At 45.2% G+C, this 18,776-nt stretch overlaps 1 protein-coding gene and 1 pseudogene across 1 annotated transcript; one reads left to right on the top strand and one right to left on the bottom strand.

Annotated features, from left to right (window-relative positions):
- Window positions 1-202: 202 nt before the first annotated feature.
- On the bottom strand, window positions 203-16,856 carry LOC121817354 (putative olfactory receptor 2I1; annotated as a pseudogene).
- LOC101111587 (putative olfactory receptor 2I1) lies at window positions 16,555-18,720 on the top strand. Its single transcript, XM_027958566.3, has one exon. It carries the CDS (start codon window positions 16,855-16,857, stop codon window positions 17,632-17,634), a length of 780 nt encoding a protein of 259 aa, XP_027814367.2. The 5' UTR covers window positions 16,555-16,854; the 3' UTR covers window positions 17,635-18,720.
- The last annotated feature ends 56 nt before the right edge of the window (window positions 18,721-18,776 follow it).

Here is an 18,776-nt window from a genome sequence, read left to right as displayed (position 1 = left end):
CTTCCTTATTCCTGAGGGTGGAGAGGAGTGGGTTGAGGGGGGGTGCGTGACAGTGTAAAAAAGAGAAATGAACTTGCCTGCCACTGGTTGTAGCTGTGCATGGGTTTCAGGTAGCTGCAGAGGAGGGATCCACAGAACAGTCAGATGGCTCTCAGGGGGGACCCACAGGTGCCCACCGCTTTCCTGCGGCTGCCTCTGGCCCTCATGCCACAACAGCATGGGCCGTGCTGCCAGGTAGGCCAGGATCACAGCAGAGGGCACGAGCAGCCACATGATCCAGAGCCAGCATTGCCTGGGAGACACACTCAGCCAAGCCCAGAGCCAGCGATGCGCAGAGCTGCACCAGGCACCCAGCCGGCTCCAGCCTCAGCACCCGACCGCGCAGGATGGCCAGCAGGGGAGGCACCACACTCGTGGTGAAGCGCACATCCACCAGGGCCAGGTGGCAGAGGAAGCAGTACATGGCCACTCACCGCCAGCAGCACCAGCACCAAGTTGCCCCTTAGAGTCAGGAGGTAACAGAGGAGGATGAGGGCAAAGAGGACAGGCTGCAGGGAGCGTCCATCGGAAGAGCCCAGAAGGAGGAAGAGCTCTGTGCTGTGGTTGCCCTAAAGGGCAAACTTGCAGAAGCTTTGGAAGGACGACACACACAGGGTGATGTATCCCTTACAAGCAAAGGGATGGGAGTGCAGAGGGGAAATGGATGGCAGCACACACATGCTTAGGTGTCCATGGGAGCTCATTTACAGATCTGAATCCTTAGTTCAGGAAACAGCCATGTATGAGGATACCCTGCTGCTGCTGCTAAGTCGCGTCAGTCGTGTCCGGCAATGGCACCCCACTCCAGTACTCTTGCCTGGAAAATCCCATGGACGGAGGAGCTTGGTGGGCTGCAGTCCATGGGGTCGCGAAGAGTCGGATATTACTGAGCGACTTCACTTTCACTTTTCACTTTCATGCATTAGAGAAGGAAATGGCAACCCACTCCAGTGTTCTTGCCTGGAGAATCCCAGGGATGGGGGAGCCTGGTGGGCTACCGTCTATGGGGTCATTGACGTATTTGCCAGAAAATTCTGTAAGGAAAATAGAATCTCCCTCCTAAAGATAAACATATTGGGCTCTATAAGATAAAGCGTCCAAAGTTCATAGTCACTGAGTGGTGCTTTGGACATGTACTCAGACCTGTTTGATTTCCGAACCAGTACACTTTCGCTGCTTCCCTGTTTCTGGTGTATTCCTAGGGGCCAAGTAGAAAGTAGAAAGCTAAACTTCCTCTCACACGATAGCCCTTCAGATATTTGAAGACAGATTTCTTTTTTGAGCCCCGCAACCCCCTTCTTTGGAAGCATGTAAAAAAGTGCCTTAACATAGATTAAATGCTCCAGGTTAGTATAACCAACACGGGGTAGATCAGAACTGTCACTTTTTGATTCAGGTGCTTTACTCCCATGAATACAGCCAATATACCGGTGAATGCTGAATTTTAATCTGTGGTGAGTCTCTCTTCCAGGTTATGTCCAATGTCCATACCACTCCTCTTTACCATCTAGTGTGACAATCATGAGCAACACATATGGGCACGTTTGTAACAGGAAAAAAATATCAGTCAGGAGACCTGGATTTCACCTAATAGAACCACCTTGGTCCAGTGATTTGATGATTTTATAGTCATACTGGAAATGAATAAATGCAAGAGATGACATTCAGGCTTATAGACCCATGGTTCTAGACATGTAGAGTTATAAAAAGTCAAATCACCTAATTCTGTGATTACATAGACACACACTAGTTCAGACAGACAAACTTTAAATCTCTCTGCTCCCATCCCCAATCCCTGTCCTGCTGCAGGACTTTCTCTTTCCAGATCACCCTCAACCTGACCTGAGCTTTTCTGCCTGGACACTGGTGAGGATTCAGAATTCCTCAATCCTATTGGACAGTGAACTCAGGGAGGGTGCTGCTGTGCTTCAGCCCAAGGTCATAATCTTGTCTTCTAAACTCAGGGACAATAGGAACCTGGAGATGTATCTGAAGGGAGAAAAGGCAGGTCAAGGTTTCCACTCGATTCCATCAGACATTCTTCCCCCTTCATAATTATTCTGTGTCTTTCAGAATATATGTCTTTCCTATACACACACGAAATACGCTCAAATAAGTATTAGGTTTTCCAACTTGATTCTCTCTCTAGTGAGAACTTAAAAAGAGGAGAACATGATTTATGCTAAGTTTTTTAAAGTATTGGAGTGAGTTCTCAACTCCCATTACTTTGTTGTTCTTGTTGTTTTGCAGTGGTTTTTGCCATACATTGCCATGAATCAGCCATGGGTGTACATGTGTTCCCCATCTTCCCTTCACCATCCCTCCCCATCCCATCCCTCTGGGTCATCCCAGTGCACCAGCCCTGAGCACTCTGTCTCATGCCTCGAACCTGGTATGGCAATCTCTTTCACATCTGATAATATACATGTTTCAATGCTATTTTGTCAAATCATCCCACCCTCACCTTCTCCCGCTGAGTCCAAACGACTGTTCTTTACATTTGTGTCTCTTTGCTGTCTCACATATAGGGTTATCATTACCGTCTTTCTAAATCGCATATATATATGTTAGTATACTGTACTGGTGTTTTTTTCTGACTTACTTCACTCTCTATAATAGGCTCCAGTTTCAACCACCTCATTAGAACTGATTCAAATGTATTCTTTTTAATGGATGAGTAATATTCCATTGTGTATATGTACCACTGCTTTCTTATCCATTTGTCTGCTCTAGGACATCCAGGTGGCTTCCATGTCCTGGCTATTATAAACAGTGCTGCAATGAACATTGGGGTACATGAGTCTCTTTCAATTCTGCTTTCCTCAGTGTGCATGCCCGACAGTGGGATTGCTGGGTCATAAGGCAGTTCTATTTCCAGTTTTTAAGGAATCTCCACACTGTTCTCCATAGTGGCTGTACTAGTTTGCATTCCCACCAACAGTGTAAGAGGGTTCCCTTTTCTCCACACCCTCTCCAGCATTTATTGTTTGTAGACTTTTGGATCACAGCCATTCTGGCCGGTGTGAGATGGTACCTCATTGTGGTTTTGATTTGCACTTCTCTGATTAAGAGTGATGTTGAGCATCTTTTCATGTGTTTGTTAGCCATCTGTATGTCTTCTTTGGAGAAATACCTGTTTCGCTCTTTGACCCATTATTTGATTGGGTCATTTATTTTTCTGGAATTGAGCTACAGGAATTGCTTGTATATTTTTTAGATGAATTCTTTGTCAGTTGCTTCTTTTGCTATTATTTTCTCCCACTCTGAAGGCTGTCTTTTCACCTTGCTTATGGTTTCCTTCGTTGTCCAAAAACTTTTAAGTTTAATTAGGTCCCATGAGTTTATTTTTTATTTTATTTCCATTACTCTGGGAGGTGGGTTATAGAAGATCCTGCTGTGATCTATGTTGGAGAGTGTTTTGCCTATGTTTTCCTCTAGGAGTTTTATAGTTTCTGGTCTTACATTTAGATCTTTTTTTTTTTTTTTTTTTGTAGGTCTGTCTTTCTTTTTTTTTTTTTTTTAATTTTAAAATCTTTAATTCTTACATGCGTTCCCAAACATGAACCCCCCTCCCACCTCCCTCCCCACAACATGATCTTTAATCCATTTTGAGTTTTGTGTGTGTGTGTATGGTGTTAGAAAGTGTTCTAGTTTCATTCCTTTACAAGTGGTTGACCAGTTTTCCCAACACCACTTGTTAAAGAGATTGTCTTTTCTCCACTGTATGTTCTTGCTTCATTGGGCAAAGATAAGGTGTCCATAGGTGTGTAGATTTATCTCTGGGCTTTCTATTTTGTTCCATTGATCTTTGTTTCTGTCTTTGTGCCAGTACCATACTCTCTTGATGACTGTAGCTTTGTAGTATAGCCTGAAGTCAGGCAAGCTGATTCCTCCAGCTCCATTCTTCTTTCTCAAGATTGCTTTGGCTATTCGAGGTGTTTGGTATTTCCATACAAATTGTGAAATTATTTGCTCTGGTTCTCTGAAAAATACCATTGGTAGCTTGATAGGGATTGCTTTGAATCTAAGGATTGCTTTGGGTAGTATACTCATTTTCACTATATTGATTCTTCCAATCCATGAACTGGTATATTTCTCCATCTATTTGTGTCCTCTTTGATTTCTTTCATCAATGTTTTATAGTTTTCTATATATAGGTCTTTTGTTTCTTTAGGTAGATATATTCGTATGTATTTTATTCTTTTCAATGCAATGGTGAATGGAATTGTTTCCTTAATTTCTCTTTCTGTTTTCTCATTGTTAGAGTATAGGAATGCAAGAGATTTCTGTGTGTTAATTTTATATCTTGCAACTTTAATCCTGCACTTGATTCCGTCAGGCATTCTTCCCCCTTCATATTTATTCTGTGTGTTTCAGAATATATGTCTTTACCCACACATGCCCAAAATACACTTAAATAAGTATTAGGTTTTCCAACTTGATTCTCTCTCTAGTGAGAGCTTCAAAGAGGAGAACATGATTTATGGTAAGGTTTTGAAAGTATTGGAATGAGTTCTCAGCTCCCATTGCTTTCATTACACGGACACTTCTGTAAAATCATATTCTCCAGGATGGAAAGAGCTGGAAGTGAAATGGGATCATTTGAAACGTGTCAGGGAGTGAAGGTACACTAAAGGGTCACTGAAACACAGCAAACAATGATGAATACCTGGCATTTCTGAAGACTTTTTACATTGAACTTTAGGAGGAACTTTTAGTAATCACTCTCAGAAAAGTGGAGATGAGGGTATAGAAATGTCCTGAGCCTTAGGAAGAGAGAAGAGATTAATCTGGGAAGTTAGGAGATCGGGGTAAGGGGAAAAAATTCCAGGAGAACACACAGTTTATGGACTCCCTTGTTATTCTGATCCAAATCCAAACAGGCACAGAGTAAGAAACACCTTAGGAACGTGTGAGATGACACTAGTGAGTCTCCAGGAAGGCCAGGAAGTAGAGGAACTATGGTGTGAGAGTGGATATGTGATTCTTTTCACATCTAGAAGGTGAGAGTCAGCGTTTGACTGGTAGTTCTGGATAGTTCTCAGGTAGTGGATTTGGTTTGCAGGTTCTCAGACAGGAGACAAAGAGTGCTAGGAAGCTCAAGATTCAGAAATCTAAAATTCTTTGTAATGGACAGTATATAAAGAAAGTTTCTTGAGCCTGAACTCCCTTAGGAGTTCTCTCCAATCATGTCATTTATAGACCAGAATACCAACATCTTGGGAGATGAACAGATTTGCCCAAGTTAATTCAGCAGGTGGCATCCCTGGACAGGAATCATGTCTCTTCTCAGTGCAGGGTTATGTGTCTTATGTCTGCTTCTCCCGGTGTATTTCACACATTCTGTCAGGCTGGTGTGAACAGGCTGCTCCTGGTCACATCACCCACAGCAACTCTCACTGTCATGTCCAAGGCACTCTTCCTCTCAGAAAGACCCCTAAATACTGGTAGGAGGAAGAAGGGTCATGGGCCGGTAGGGTTCTTAAAAGCACTGGAGAGGACCACCAATGTTCAAATTCTTCCAGCCACTGAGGGTCAAGGGCTACATAGAAGTCAGGATTGAGAGTGGTGGGTGGTTAAGCACGCAACAATTTCCAACACAAAAGGGTTATGTCACTTTAAGAACAAGGAGGGCAGTGGATTGGCTGAGAGGCGACAGGCTTGATTAGATGACATTTCTGCTTACAGAATCCTCTGTAGAGAAAGTGAAAGCACTTGCAAGAACAATGGGTCCAGGAAAGCCTGATACAAACAGCAGGCAGGCAGGGGATTTCCAACTTAGCTGCTTCTATAAATGGGAGGCCAGCTCCTTTGCTCTCTCTCCTGTTTCTACTATCTTGAGTGCAGAGATGGCTGCCACCAGTTTCATAAGTGAGGATTCGATACTGTAGAAGGGAAAGAGAGGGTACCTCTGAGACATGGCAGAACTCTCAGGGGTACATGAGGGACAGTGCTGGGGAGATGGGGTGGCCAGGAAGACATCTGGAAGGGAAGGAGATGGGCATAGATACCTACCCAATGTGAAGAAAGTTTCTGTGAAGAGGACCTGGTCATTAGACTCCTGAGTCCTCTTGCATTGAGACCTTGCAGGGTTCACTGGTAGGGTATGTGGTACTGTTGTAGCCACGCCTTCTGGGAGACAAACTCACTCAGAAGGACAATGCAAATAGTGGAGTGCAGTTTATTATACTGGCAGGCCCAAGCCAGAGTCTCCTCTTAGCCAAGGACCCTGACCAGTTTTTGTGAAAACCTTATATACCCTAAGTGTACTTGCTCAAACCCATCTTCCCAAATTCTTTGAAACTACTCTGGACAAGGTAAAAGAGAGATACAATCAAAGTTAGCCCATGATTCCTGTGTCACAAGACTAGATAAACAGTGGACATTTATCAATAGGACTGTAGTCATATCCCGATAAACATAATAGAATTTACGACTTTGTTCTGTTACAGAGATAATTAGCATATTCTTTTAGGCACCGGAGAGTCCAAGTACAAGTCCTGAGGCTCTTTTATCCAGGGGATCTGGTTTCCCATTGGTATGCCACTTCTATAGATACCGGGCACCAAGTTCAGAGTCCATTGGGAGGGTGACCATGCATGTAGCCTAATGTTCACAGCCTGGCCTAAGATGGAGTCCAGCTCTGTCTGTTTCCTCTTTCACTGTAAGCATTTTATTAGGTTTCAAGCCTAAGAAAGTCTCTGGAAATCCGGTGTCAATCTTTGGATATTTTGCAATTGTATTCAATCTTTTTAAAATTTTTATTGGAGTATAATGTCTTCCCAGGTGGCTTCCCAGGTGGTTCAGTGATAAAGAATCTGTCTGGCAGTGCAGGAGGCACAAGAGATACAGATTCCATTTCTGGGTTGGGAAGATCCCCTGCAGAAGGAAATGGCAACCCACTCCAGTATTCTTGCCTAGAAAATCCCATGCACATAGGGTCACTATGAGTCAGACATGACTGAGCAGGCACACACTCAAATCACATAGTGTCTTTACAATGTTGTGTTACTTTCTGCTGTTCAGCAAAGTCAATCAGATATATGTGCAAATAAAGCCCCTAGTTTTTTGGATTTTCTTCACATTTAGTTCACCAAAAAGCACTGAGTAGAGTTCCCTGAGCTATACAGTAAGTTCTCATTAGGTATTTGTTTTATACATAGGAATAACGGTGTATATATGTCAATTCAAAATTGCAGTGAATTTTGATGTCTGACTGACTTTATATGGACAAGAAATAGGCAATATTTTGGGATTGATAAGAATTATTTTCACAAAGCAATAGGACAGTTTTTCTTGCCTTATAACCTGGAAAATATCAAAAAAGGAAGTGACATAGCTTGTTGTAATGGACAAGGAGGATCAGGCAAGCATTGAAGGGTGGGAGCAATAAGAAGGGGAAATAAAGGATGCAAATGGTAGCAAGTGCTCTAGGTTATTGTCTTCTGTCCTTCGTTGTCCTGGTAAAGGTCCAGTCTGAGCAAGGGGAATTGAAGAGCTTCGCTGCCCACTCAGGGACAGAGTGAAGACCATCAGTGACCACTCCCAATCTGAAGCCAAGTTTCCTGTGCAAGATGAAGTCCTCCAGTGGAGTTCGAAGAGTCTACATTCCCAGAGGTCTGGTATTGCCATGTCTTTCAGAATTTTCCACAGTGTGTTGTGATCCACACAGTCAAGGCTTTGGCATAGTCAATAAAGCAGAAATAGATGTTTTACAGGAACTCTCTTGCTTTTTTTGATGATCCAGCAGATGTTGGCAATTTGATCTCTGGTTCCTCTGCTTTTTCTAAAACCAGGGAGAACATCTGGAAGTTCATGGTTCACGTATTGCTGAAAACCGGCTTGGAGAATTTTGAGCATCACTTTACTAGTGTGTGAGACGACGCAATTGTGCAGTAGTTTGAGCATTCTTTGGCATTGCCTTTCTTTGGGATTGGAATGAAAACTGACCTTTTCCAGTCCTGTGGCCACTGCTGAGTTTTCCAAATGTGCTGGCATATTGAGTGCAGCACTTTCACAGAATCATCTTTCAGGATTTGAAATAGCTCAACTGGAATTCCATCACCTCCACTAGCTTTGTTCATAGTGATGCTTCCTAAGGCCCACTTGACTTCACATTCCAGGATGTCTGGTTCTAGGTGAGTGATCACACCATCATGATTATCTTGGTTATGAAGATCTTTTTTGTACAGTTCTTCTGTGTATTCTTGCCACCTCTTCTTAAAATCTTCTGCTTCTCTTAGGTCCATACCATTTCTGTCCTTTATCGAGCCCATCTTTGCTGAAATATTCCCTTGGTATCTCTAATTTTCTTGAGGAGATCTCTAGTCTTTCCCATTCTGTTGTTTTCCTCTAATTCTTTGCATTGATCACTGAGGAAGGCTTCCTTATCTCTCCTTGCTATTCTTTGGAACTTTGCATTCAGATGCTTATATCTTTCTTTTTCTGCTTTGCTTTTTGCTTCTCTTCTTTTCACAGCTATCTGTAGGCCTCCTCAGACAGACAGTTTGCTTTTTTGCATATCTTTTCCATGCGGATGGTCTTGATCCCTGTCTCCTGTACAATGTCAGGAACTTCCATCCATAGTTCATAAGGCACTCTATCTATCAGATCGAGTCCCTTAAATCTATTTCTCACTTCCACTGTATAATCATAAGGGATTTGATTTAGGTCATACCTGAATAGGCGGCTGCGACCGGTGCACTAAGCACAGTGGCCCTGACCAGCGCACTAAGCACAGGCGGCTGCGACCGGCAAACTAAGCATGGTTGAGAGGAGCTACGCTACATCTGAGGTCAGGTGCAGAAGCCAGGAGGACCCCATGCCCGAAGGGTGGCAGCCAAGAGGAGTTACCCCACGTCCGAGGTCAGGGGCAGCGGCCGGGAGGAGCCACCCCACGTCCAAGGAGCAGTGGCTGTGTGCGCACAGTAGGGCCTAGAGGAGCTATCCCACATTGAAGGTCAGGAAGGGTGGTGGTGAGGAGATACCCCTCATCCAAGGTAAGGAGCAGCAGCTGTGCTTTGCTGGAGCAGCCGTGAAGAGATACCCCACGCCCAAGGTAAGAGAAACCCAAGTAAGATGGTAGATGTTGTAAGAGGGCATCAGACAGCAGACACACTGAAACCATACTCACAGAAAACTAGTCAATCTAATCCCACTAGGACCACAGCCTTGTCTAACTCAATGAAACTAAGCCATGCCCGTGGGGCCACCCAGGATGGGTGGGTCATGGTGGAGAGGTCTGACAGAATGTGGTCCACTGGAGAAGGGAATGGCAAACCACTTCAGTATTCTTGCCTTGAGAACCCCATGAACAGTATGAAAAGGCAAAATGATAGGATACTGAAAGAGGAACTCCCCATGTCAGTAGGTGCCCAACACACTACTGGAGATCAGTGGAGAAATAACTCCAGAAAGAATGAAGGGATGGAGCCAAAGCAAAAACAATACCCAGCTGTGGATGTCACTGGTGATAGAAGCAAGGTCTTATGCTGTAAAGAGCAAAATTGCATAGGAACCTGGAATGTCAGGTCCGTGAATCAAGGCAAATTGGAAGTGGTCTAACAGGAGATGGCAAGAGCAAACATCAACATTCTAGGAATCAGCAAACTAAAATGGATTGGAATGGGTGAATTTAACTCAGATGACCATTATATCTACTACTGTGGGCAGGAATCCCTTAGAAGAAATGGAGTAGCCATCATGGTCAACAAGAGAGTCCAAAATGCAGTACTTGGATGCAATCTCAAAAACGACAGAATGATCTCTGTTCGTTTCCAAGGCAAATCAATCAATATCATGGTAATCCAAGTCTATGCCCCAACCAGTAACACTGAAGAACCTGAAGTTGAACGGTTCTATGAAGACCTACAAGACCTTTTCGAACTAACACCCAAAAAAGATGTCCTTTACATTATAGGGGACTGGAATGCAAAAGTAGGAAGTTAAGAAACATCTGAAGTAACAGGCAAATTTGGCCTTGGAGTACGGAATGAAGCAGGGCAAAGGCTAATAGAGTTTTGCCAAGAGAATGCACTTGTCATAGCAAACACCCTCTTTCAATAACACAAGAGAAGACTCTATTCATGGACATCACCAGATGGTCAACACTGAAATCAGATTGATCAAAAGACTATTGTTAATCAAAGAAAGTCAGATATCTCAAGTTAAGGAATTTAGCACTTTTCTATGTATGGAGGACGCAAGAAAGAATCTGGGCTAACTGAAATCATTCCTTTCATATCCATCTCAGCTATCCAGGGCCAGCATCTTATGTTTTTCACATCCTGAGCTCCCTCGGGCTCACTGTAGGGAGTGGCTGCAACCTGATGGCTATTAGATCTCAGATAGTCTTCTCCTTCCTGAGTGCCTTTAGGCTCAGATTGGAGGTCTGGAATCGCTGACCACTGTGGACTGTGACATCATTGTTCACTAATATGGCAGGAAATATTCCATTTCTCACATCCAACAATTTGAGAAGTGTTTATTCAAGGATACTTTCCTAAACTTTCGCAAGAACCCTCTTAGGCTGGAGTTTCTCCTTTCACCCACCCAAGTGAGCAAAGTAAGGATTAAAATACAATGAGATCTGGGCATTAGGACTGTGAAGTACTTACACATGAAACTCTTAAAAGACTCATAGAGAGCTGTAAGCTGCATATAAACCCAGCAGATGAGACGCCATACGGGTGGGGGTGGGGGGTCGGGGGGAGACATGCAGAATGACCATTCCAGGATGAGGAGGTCTACAAGGAAAACAGAGTCCAGACACCCTCACTCTTCCCAGAAGAAACTCACAGCCACCTCCTCAAATGTCAGCAACCCTGGAATAGCATGTGAGCCCAAGAATGAGCTCCATAAGGGCTGAAGGACAAGAAAAGACATTCAAATATGAAGAGGAAGCAAGGTTCAAAGACATAGGGAGGAGGGTGGCTTAAGGAGCAGATAAAGGCAGAGTGACCTGAACCAATGGGACCGAATGAATTAGGTGGCCAGCACTGCTTAATAAACAGAAGTTCAGCATCAAGGAGTCAATAGAGCATCTGAGCAGAAAAATGGGCTTATCTGGTCTAATCCCATCATTTGGAAGATGAGAAAACAAAGGCATACAGAGATTTAAAGGCGTCCATGGTCACAAAGCTACCTAGTGCAGAACCAGAATCCTAGGTCTCCTTTGGCCCAACCAAGTTCTCTGGCCATTGTGATCTTGCCTCTGCATACATGCTGAATGAACAAATGAATGAATCCCTCCCACCTGGTTTCATCATAAGACAAGTCAGAGCTTTGGGTTCAGAGAAAATTAAAACAGTCAGGCAGTGAGATGGAGTAAAAGGAAAGTGAGGGCTGAGTACTAGCCCAAAGAGCAAAAAGGAAAAGGAACACAGAGTCGCCACTAAAGTAGGAAAGAGGAAGAAGTAGAAGAAAAGACAAGGGGGAAGTCAAGAGGCCACATTCTCCCCTGAACCCCAGTTGCAACCTGCACGGACGTCACAGTTAGTCTGTGGAGGATGAAGATAGGGAAAAGTTAAGCTGGGGAGGCCATTAGAGATCCCATTCTTGAGGGTATCACCCCCTACTCCATTCTGCCTCCCTGAACCTGACACCTAGGAGCTATCACCCCTATTCACATCCTGCTCTATTCTCGGATCCTGCCCTTGCCCACAACAACCCCTGGCCCTCCTCTTTACCTCCCACTTCCCTTTCCCTCAGGCTTCCTCTTCCCTGCCTCTCCCCAGACTTTCCCATAACTTTCCCATCCCCAGAGGACCCACTCTCTAAAGTGCACCCCACCCCTAGGCATCAGCTCCGGAAGTGGCCTCCTCCCCTCACTCTGCAGAACTGAAGTGGGAGGTGACTGGGATGGGAAAAGGAGGGGTGCAGGCAGGGTGACCCACTGGTGGAGAAAGAGAAGGACCACCACAAAAGCCCAGAGGAAAACTCACTAGCTCAAAGGGAAATTGGTGTCTGGGCTCCCTGGGCCAGCCTCTTTTAGGAGCTTAGGAGCTAAGTAGCAGCGCACTCACCCATGGATCTCACCTCCCCAGCCTGCACGCCCAGATCCCCCTGCTTCACCTCCTCCCCAGGCTCTCTGGGATTCACAGATCAGGGTCCCAGGGAGGGACTGGAGAGTCTGGCAGGAGAGGATCTCCCTTGGGGGCCAGGAAAGAGATGTAGGAAGCAGGAGTGGGAGAGGAATAGAGACAAAGGCTTCAGCTCAGTCCAGAAAACATGAGTGGGTGCTCACTCTGTTCCCTGGCAGCCTCTCTTTCTCTCTAGGGTATGTGCTGTCACTGTAAGGGTCAACTAGGGAAGAGGCGAGGAAAGTGGGAGAAACTCAGGTGCCATGGGGCTGAGAAACAGGAGCTCTGGGTCCCCCAGAGATGTTGGACCAGGGATTGAACCCAAGGCCCCTGAATTGGCAGGCAGATTCCTAACCACTGGACCAACAGGGAAGCCCTATAATGAAACGAAAAGCAGAAGGTGAAAAAAGATGGTTTGTTTTTGCAAATTCTAAAGGCTGTGGGAAATGAGAAGAAGCTTGGAAAGGCTTCCTGGAGGAGGTGATGCTTGTTTTGAAGCTGGAGGGGTGGGGAGGAATGAGGTTGCTGCAAGGGGACAAGGAGGGCATTCTTTCAAGCGAAGATACAGAGGTGGGGATGCACAAAGAGTCACCCAACCCCACCAGGGCAGCAAGTTTATGTGAGAAAAAGTAGAACACATGTTGGGCCTGGAAACTTGAGGCTGGATTCTCAGAAGCCTTGAATGCCAGACCTCAGACTACTGGCTCTATCTGGGGAGAGGAGGCACTGGAGAAAGTCACATACTTCTCCAACCTTCCAACACTCTTATTGAGGCAGGAATCATTTAAGTTAATTTCAAGATGAATACAAGGACTCTGAAAGATCCTGAGAGACATGGAAAGAAGATCAAAGGGACCATGGTGAAGGTTTCTGGGTTCAAGCATCTTCACTAGGCCCCCAAAAGAGGCAGCTCACAGAATAAGAGAAAATATTTGTAAACCATATTATCTGATAAGGGGTTAATATTCCAAACAAAAACATATACAACTCACTAGCAAAATAAATTCAATTAAATAATTGTCAAAGGACTTGAACAGATATTTTTCAGGAAGAAAAAAATCTGATTAAAAAGTGGACAAAGGATCTGAATAGATGTTTTTTCCAAAGTCATAAAAAAGGGCTACCAGAAACATGAAAAGGTGCTTGACGTCACTAGCCATCAGGGAAATGCAACTCAGAACCACAATGAGAGGGGATTGGACTTCCCTGGTGGTCCAGTGAGAATCTGCCTTTCAATACAGGAAACACGGATTCAGTCCCTGGCCTGGGAACTAAGATCCCACATGCCTCAGAGAAACTAACCTTGAGTGCCACAAATAGAGACCCAGCACACCACAACTAAGACCCATCACAGAACTTCCCCCCAAAAAAGCACAGTGAGATATCACCTTACACTTATTACAACAGCTATCCTCAAAAAGACAAGAGAGATAACAAGTGTCGGTGAGGATGTGGGGAAGAGAACCCTGGTGTGCTGTTGGTGCGGATGTAAAGTGGTACATACAGATGTGTGTGTTTCAAAGGAAAGCAAAGTGGGTGAGGTGGGAAATAACAGCACTGAGGAGTGTGGGGGGTAAAGCTGATGAAGTGAGAGCCGAACCTGTGTTTAAAACTGAGGATGACCTCATTAAATGTATAACATCTCCCACGAGTCAGGGTTGCTACCTACCTTTTACAGACGGTGACACCAAGAATCACTGAGGTTGAACAGCTGGCTGAAGGTCACCCAACAGAGAATGAAATCCTAAACCAGTTAAAAATTAAAAACATTTTTATGCTTTGTTTTAATTTAAACACATAAATTGGGATGCAGACTTTTTTCTATTTTTTTAAAAAACATTTTTATGCTTCTTTTTTTTGTTTTGAACACGTAGGAATCAAACCTAATAAAATGAGACGCGGGCTTTTTTTCATTCTTTAAAAAGCATTTTTAAGGAAAGACATCTTTGCTGCCACCACCAATACTGATTCGCCATCACCACAAGGGTCAGGTCTTCGCCTTGTCTACACCTCACTACAGGGTTCTCCAGGAACCCGCATCACCACCTCTACCTGGATCTCAGTGTATCCCAGGACTTAGGGGGTTTCTTGCCCCAGGACATTCTATTCATTCCTCTGCTGACCAGCAAGAAGCACCCACCCTGAGTCTTCTTCCCTAAGGTGACTGCTGTGATCTCAGGCACCCATTCCAGAGATAACAGTCATGTGACTTGGCCTTTCTTTCATCCCTCCAAAGGCCACTTCAAACACAGGGACTCCAGATCAGGAGCAAGAGACCAGCCTCTCATCTGTTAGCTGAAAGCCTAAACATCAGTGCCAAAGAATAAGACATGAAGGTAGGCTTATTACCACATCCCACTTTTTTAAAATGGTCTTATGAATGAAAGGTGCATTCTAGAACACCAAATGATGTGTGAGAACACCTTAGAATATTTTTTACAACATATTTGTGTTCTGGATGCTTGAGGGGGATTATGGGGTGTTTGTGTGTGTGTACAAACGTGTCTGAGCTACTCGTTTGGGAATGTGTGTGTACCTGCAGTAAAGATGTCTGTGCAATTTTACCACTGTGCGCCTGTTTTCAGAGTTTGGTGGGTTTGCAGAAGAGTGTCTTAAGGCTTGCCTGGCTGAACTGTTGTGTATCTATGTAGCCACAGAATTAGAAAATTTGACTTTTTATAACTCAACATCCCTAACACCATTGAACCATAAGCCTAAATGTCAGCTTTCATACTTTTTTCATCTTTGATATGACTATAATATTATCCAGAAATAAAAGTAAATCTTTGTAAGGAATTTTATCCATCACAGTCCTTAGTATATTAGAGCCTGGTTCATTTAAAAAAGCAAGGATCCCTGAATTAATCAGATTTGGGTTGAAATCCTGAGAGGCATTTACAAACTATGGGACTTTGAGCAAGTTATTTAACCTCTATTGCCCTCCTCTCTTATTATATAAAATAAGAATATTATCTAACTTTTCACATAAGGTCAGAGTGAATATATGAAAAGGGATATAAATTCACACACCAGTTTTGTCCTTACCTAGTGTAGGAACCCTCTAGAAGCCTATTTCCTGATATGAAATAGAGTTTAATAGTTAACATTTATTCACCATCTACGACATTGTCAGAAACTGATGAAAGAGCTTGACATGTTTGACCTATTTAACCAATTCTGCTTTCACGTGAGGAAACTTAAGCACAGAGAGGTTAAACAACATTGGCCAAGGTTGCTCGGGTAAGAAATGAGAGAAGCAAGAATGCAACAGGAGCAGTCTGACTCCCAAATCCTTGTGTTTTTTCTTAATTATATTTATTTATTTACCAACATTTGGCTGTGCCGGGTCTCGGTTGCAGCATAAAGTATCTTCACTGTGGCATGCAGGACTCTTTTGTTGTGTCGTGTGAACTGTTAGTTGTGACATGTGGGATCTGCTTCCCTGACAAGAGATTGAACAAAGGGTCTCTGCATTGAGAGTGCCGAGTCTTAGCCCCTGGACCACCAGGGAAGTCCCCCAAACCCTTATTGTTAATCAAAACATTAATACTTGTTCTGCTTAATGAAGATAAATGAGAGAACCATACAAATACAATGTTGTATTAGGGGAAAGAAGGTTCTTTTCTGAACAATAAAAATTATAGGATTATAATTTAAGAACAGTGAATATGATTTTTAAAATAAGTTATCTTTATAATGATACCTGTCAGGGACCATGCAGTAGGAAGATTTCTATGTGACTTTTATCCATCACAACAACCATGATGGTTTCTGTACGGTTTGAATTTAATTCGGCATTACCTCAAGGGTTAAGACTTTTGCATCCACTTTTACTTTGCTTGGAAAATACTTATTAAAGTGAAAAAAATATTTATTAAAATGAGAGCCAGGAAGGTAGTACAGGAACCTCAGAGGTCACTTAGTTCATACTCAATAGTTCACATGAGAAAAAAATTGAGGTGGGAGGAAATGAAGTGACGTCCCCATATCACATCATTAGCCAAAGGGAGATCTACTAGGTGAAACCTAGGTCTCCTGCCTAGTGGTCTTTCTCTACCCAGATGACTCTGGATTTAAAGGCTGGTATATATGTGTCCATCTGGGTTCTTCACGCTCATCACAGTAGCTGGTAAGCAGGAGTGGCATGGACATTGGACACAGCCTAGAAGAGAGGTTCACCACAAATTAAAATTTCTCCTTCTGGCAGGAAAGCCACTGAAAAAAACACTGATTTTGGAAATCAAACAGTCCTGAGTACAGGACCACTCACTTATCTATGACCTTGGGATACTTTACCTTACTGAGCCCAAGTCTCTTCATCTCTAAGAGGGAGATTCTATTATTTCCTCATAGAATTTTCTGGTAAATATATAACTAGAGTATACTAATATATGGCTGCCTCCCTAAACTAAGGGTTCAGATCTGTAAATGAGCTCCAGTGGACACCTAAGCATGTGTGTGCTGCCATCTGTTCCCCCTCCCCCCTCCCAGGGTCCGGGTTTTCCTTTGCTTGTAAGGGACACATGGCCCTGTGTGTCGTCCTTCCAAACCTGCGAGTTTCCCTCTTTAGGGCAACCACAGCACAGAGGAGCACTTCCTCCTGCTGGGCTTCTCCGACTGGCCCTCACTGCAGCCTGTCCTCTTCGTCCTCGTCCTCCTCTGCTACCTCCTGACTCTGACGGGCAACTCGGCGCTGGTGCTGCTGGCGGTGCGCGAGCCGCGACTACACACGCCCATGTACTACTTCCTCTGCCACCTGGCCCTGGTGGATGCGGGCTTCACCACGAGCGTGGTGCCACCCCTGCTGGCCAACCTGCGCGGCCGGGAGTGGAGGCTGGAGCGCGGCGGCTGCCTGGCGCAGCTGTGCGCATCGCTGGCGCTGGGCTCGGCCGAGTGCGTCCTCCTGGCGGTGATGGCTCTGGACCGCGCAGCCGCCGTGTGTCGTCCGCTGCGCTACGCCGGCCTCGCCTCCCCGCGCCTCTGCCACGCTCTGGCCGGCGCCGCCTGGCTCGGTGGCCTCACCAACTCTGCCGCGCAAACCGCGCTCCTGGCCGCGCGGCCGCTGTGCGCGCCCGGTCGGGTAGACCACTTCATCTGCGAGCTGCCCGCGCTGCTCCAGCTGGCCTGCGACGGCGGCGGCCAGGACTCCACCGAGCGCCAGATGTTTGCTGCCCGCGTGTTCATCCTGCTGGTGCCGTCCGCCGTCATCCTGGCCTCTTATGGCGGCGTGGCCCGTGCTATATGGGCCATGAGGACCAGAGGCAGCCGCAGGAAAGCGATGAGCACCTGTGGGTCTCACCTGACAGCCGTCTGCCTGTTCTATGGCTCAGCCATCTACACCTACCTGCAGCCTACGCACAGCTACAACCAACGGCGGGGCAAGTTCATTTCTCTTTTCTACACTGTAGTCACACCCGCCCTCAACCCACTCATCTACACCCTCAGGAATAAGGAAGTGAAAGGGGCAGTGAGGAGGCTCCTGGGGGGTGTGGGGAGAGGGCAAGATGCTCAGTGAGTCAATCGGGGAGGGAAGGAGGAGAGTGTTACCCCAGGGCCCAAGGATGGGAATGCCCAGTGGAAAGGGTTTAGCCTTCAGGCTGTTCATTTCTCTACAAGAATCCATCAGATTTGTCCTTAAGAAGCCCATGGTTAATGGGGAGGTCCCTTCCTCCCATCAGGAAAGGTTCTTGTGCTGTAGGGAAAACCCCCCATGTCCTTTAACTCTGCAGGTTTAGTAAGGGGAAAATGGCCCTTGGGCTTTCTCCTAAGCTGATGAAAATAAGAAAGTGAGATTTGGGGAGGACCTTTCCCATCTTCAGGCTTACCATATCCCCAAGTCAAGAGTGCGTGTGCTGGCAAGAGATGTATGAAGATCCCAGTCTAGTGGAAGAGGCCATGGAAGACCCCATGGTGTCTGTCATGAGACATATCCCTAAGTGACAATCAAATCATAGACTCAGCCCTGCGGGAGATTCCATCCAAACAAAGAAGACATGGTCTCTCATTGCAGGGAATCAGTGCAAACAAATGCCCTCCTACCCAGTTAAATAGTGCCCACCTCAGAGAACTTCACCCATAATTATAGTGAGCAACACCTTGTAAGTGCAGTCTGTGCTAAGTGGTGTTAAGTTCAGAAAGGCTTCTGCAGGAAGTGGTTCTTGAGACAGTTATAAACAAGAGAAGAGACTAGAGCGGAAGACAATGGACATGTTTCAGGCTCCAAGAAAAACATGTAGGTGATTGGGAAGGAGACCTAAGGTGGTGAGACAGGAGTAAAGGAAGGGAGAGAGATGGAGGAAGCAGAGAGGGGAACACTCTACTAGCCAGACTGTGGGCAGTGTGGGGTCAACCCAGAAACCAATCCTCAGCCCCCGTCCAACCCAGAGAAGACCTGCTAGAGCCTAAGGCAGTCAGGACTGAGACTGCTCCACAATCACTCAATTTTCTGAAAATCTCTTCCCACCTAAAGTACATCTACTCCCAAGGAGCCCCCACTAGAGGCATACTCTAGATCCCTACCGTGAATATCTTGCCATGACCACCATCATCCCCAGAAATAAGAATGGTTTAATAAGAGTGTGAGAAACAAAGTAGGAGGGGGCATGCTGCCAAGTTTCACTTTATAACAAATAGCTTTAAATAAGATGAGGGGAAGTC

This window comes from Ovis aries, chromosome 20, assembly GCF_016772045.2.
Source record: "Ovis aries strain OAR_USU_Benz2616 breed Rambouillet chromosome 20, ARS-UI_Ramb_v3.0, whole genome shotgun sequence".
NCBI classification, from domain to species: domain Eukaryota; kingdom Metazoa; phylum Chordata; class Mammalia; order Artiodactyla; family Bovidae; genus Ovis; species Ovis aries.
Note: the sequence above shows the minus strand (reverse complement) of the source record. Positions and strands in the feature narration are given on the sequence as shown.

Excerpts from the sequence above, each read along its gene's own strand:
- LOC101111587 (XM_027958566.3), top strand. The coding sequence starts at position 16,855 with ATGTACTACTTCCTCTGCCACCTGGCCCTGGTGGATGCGGGCTTCACC.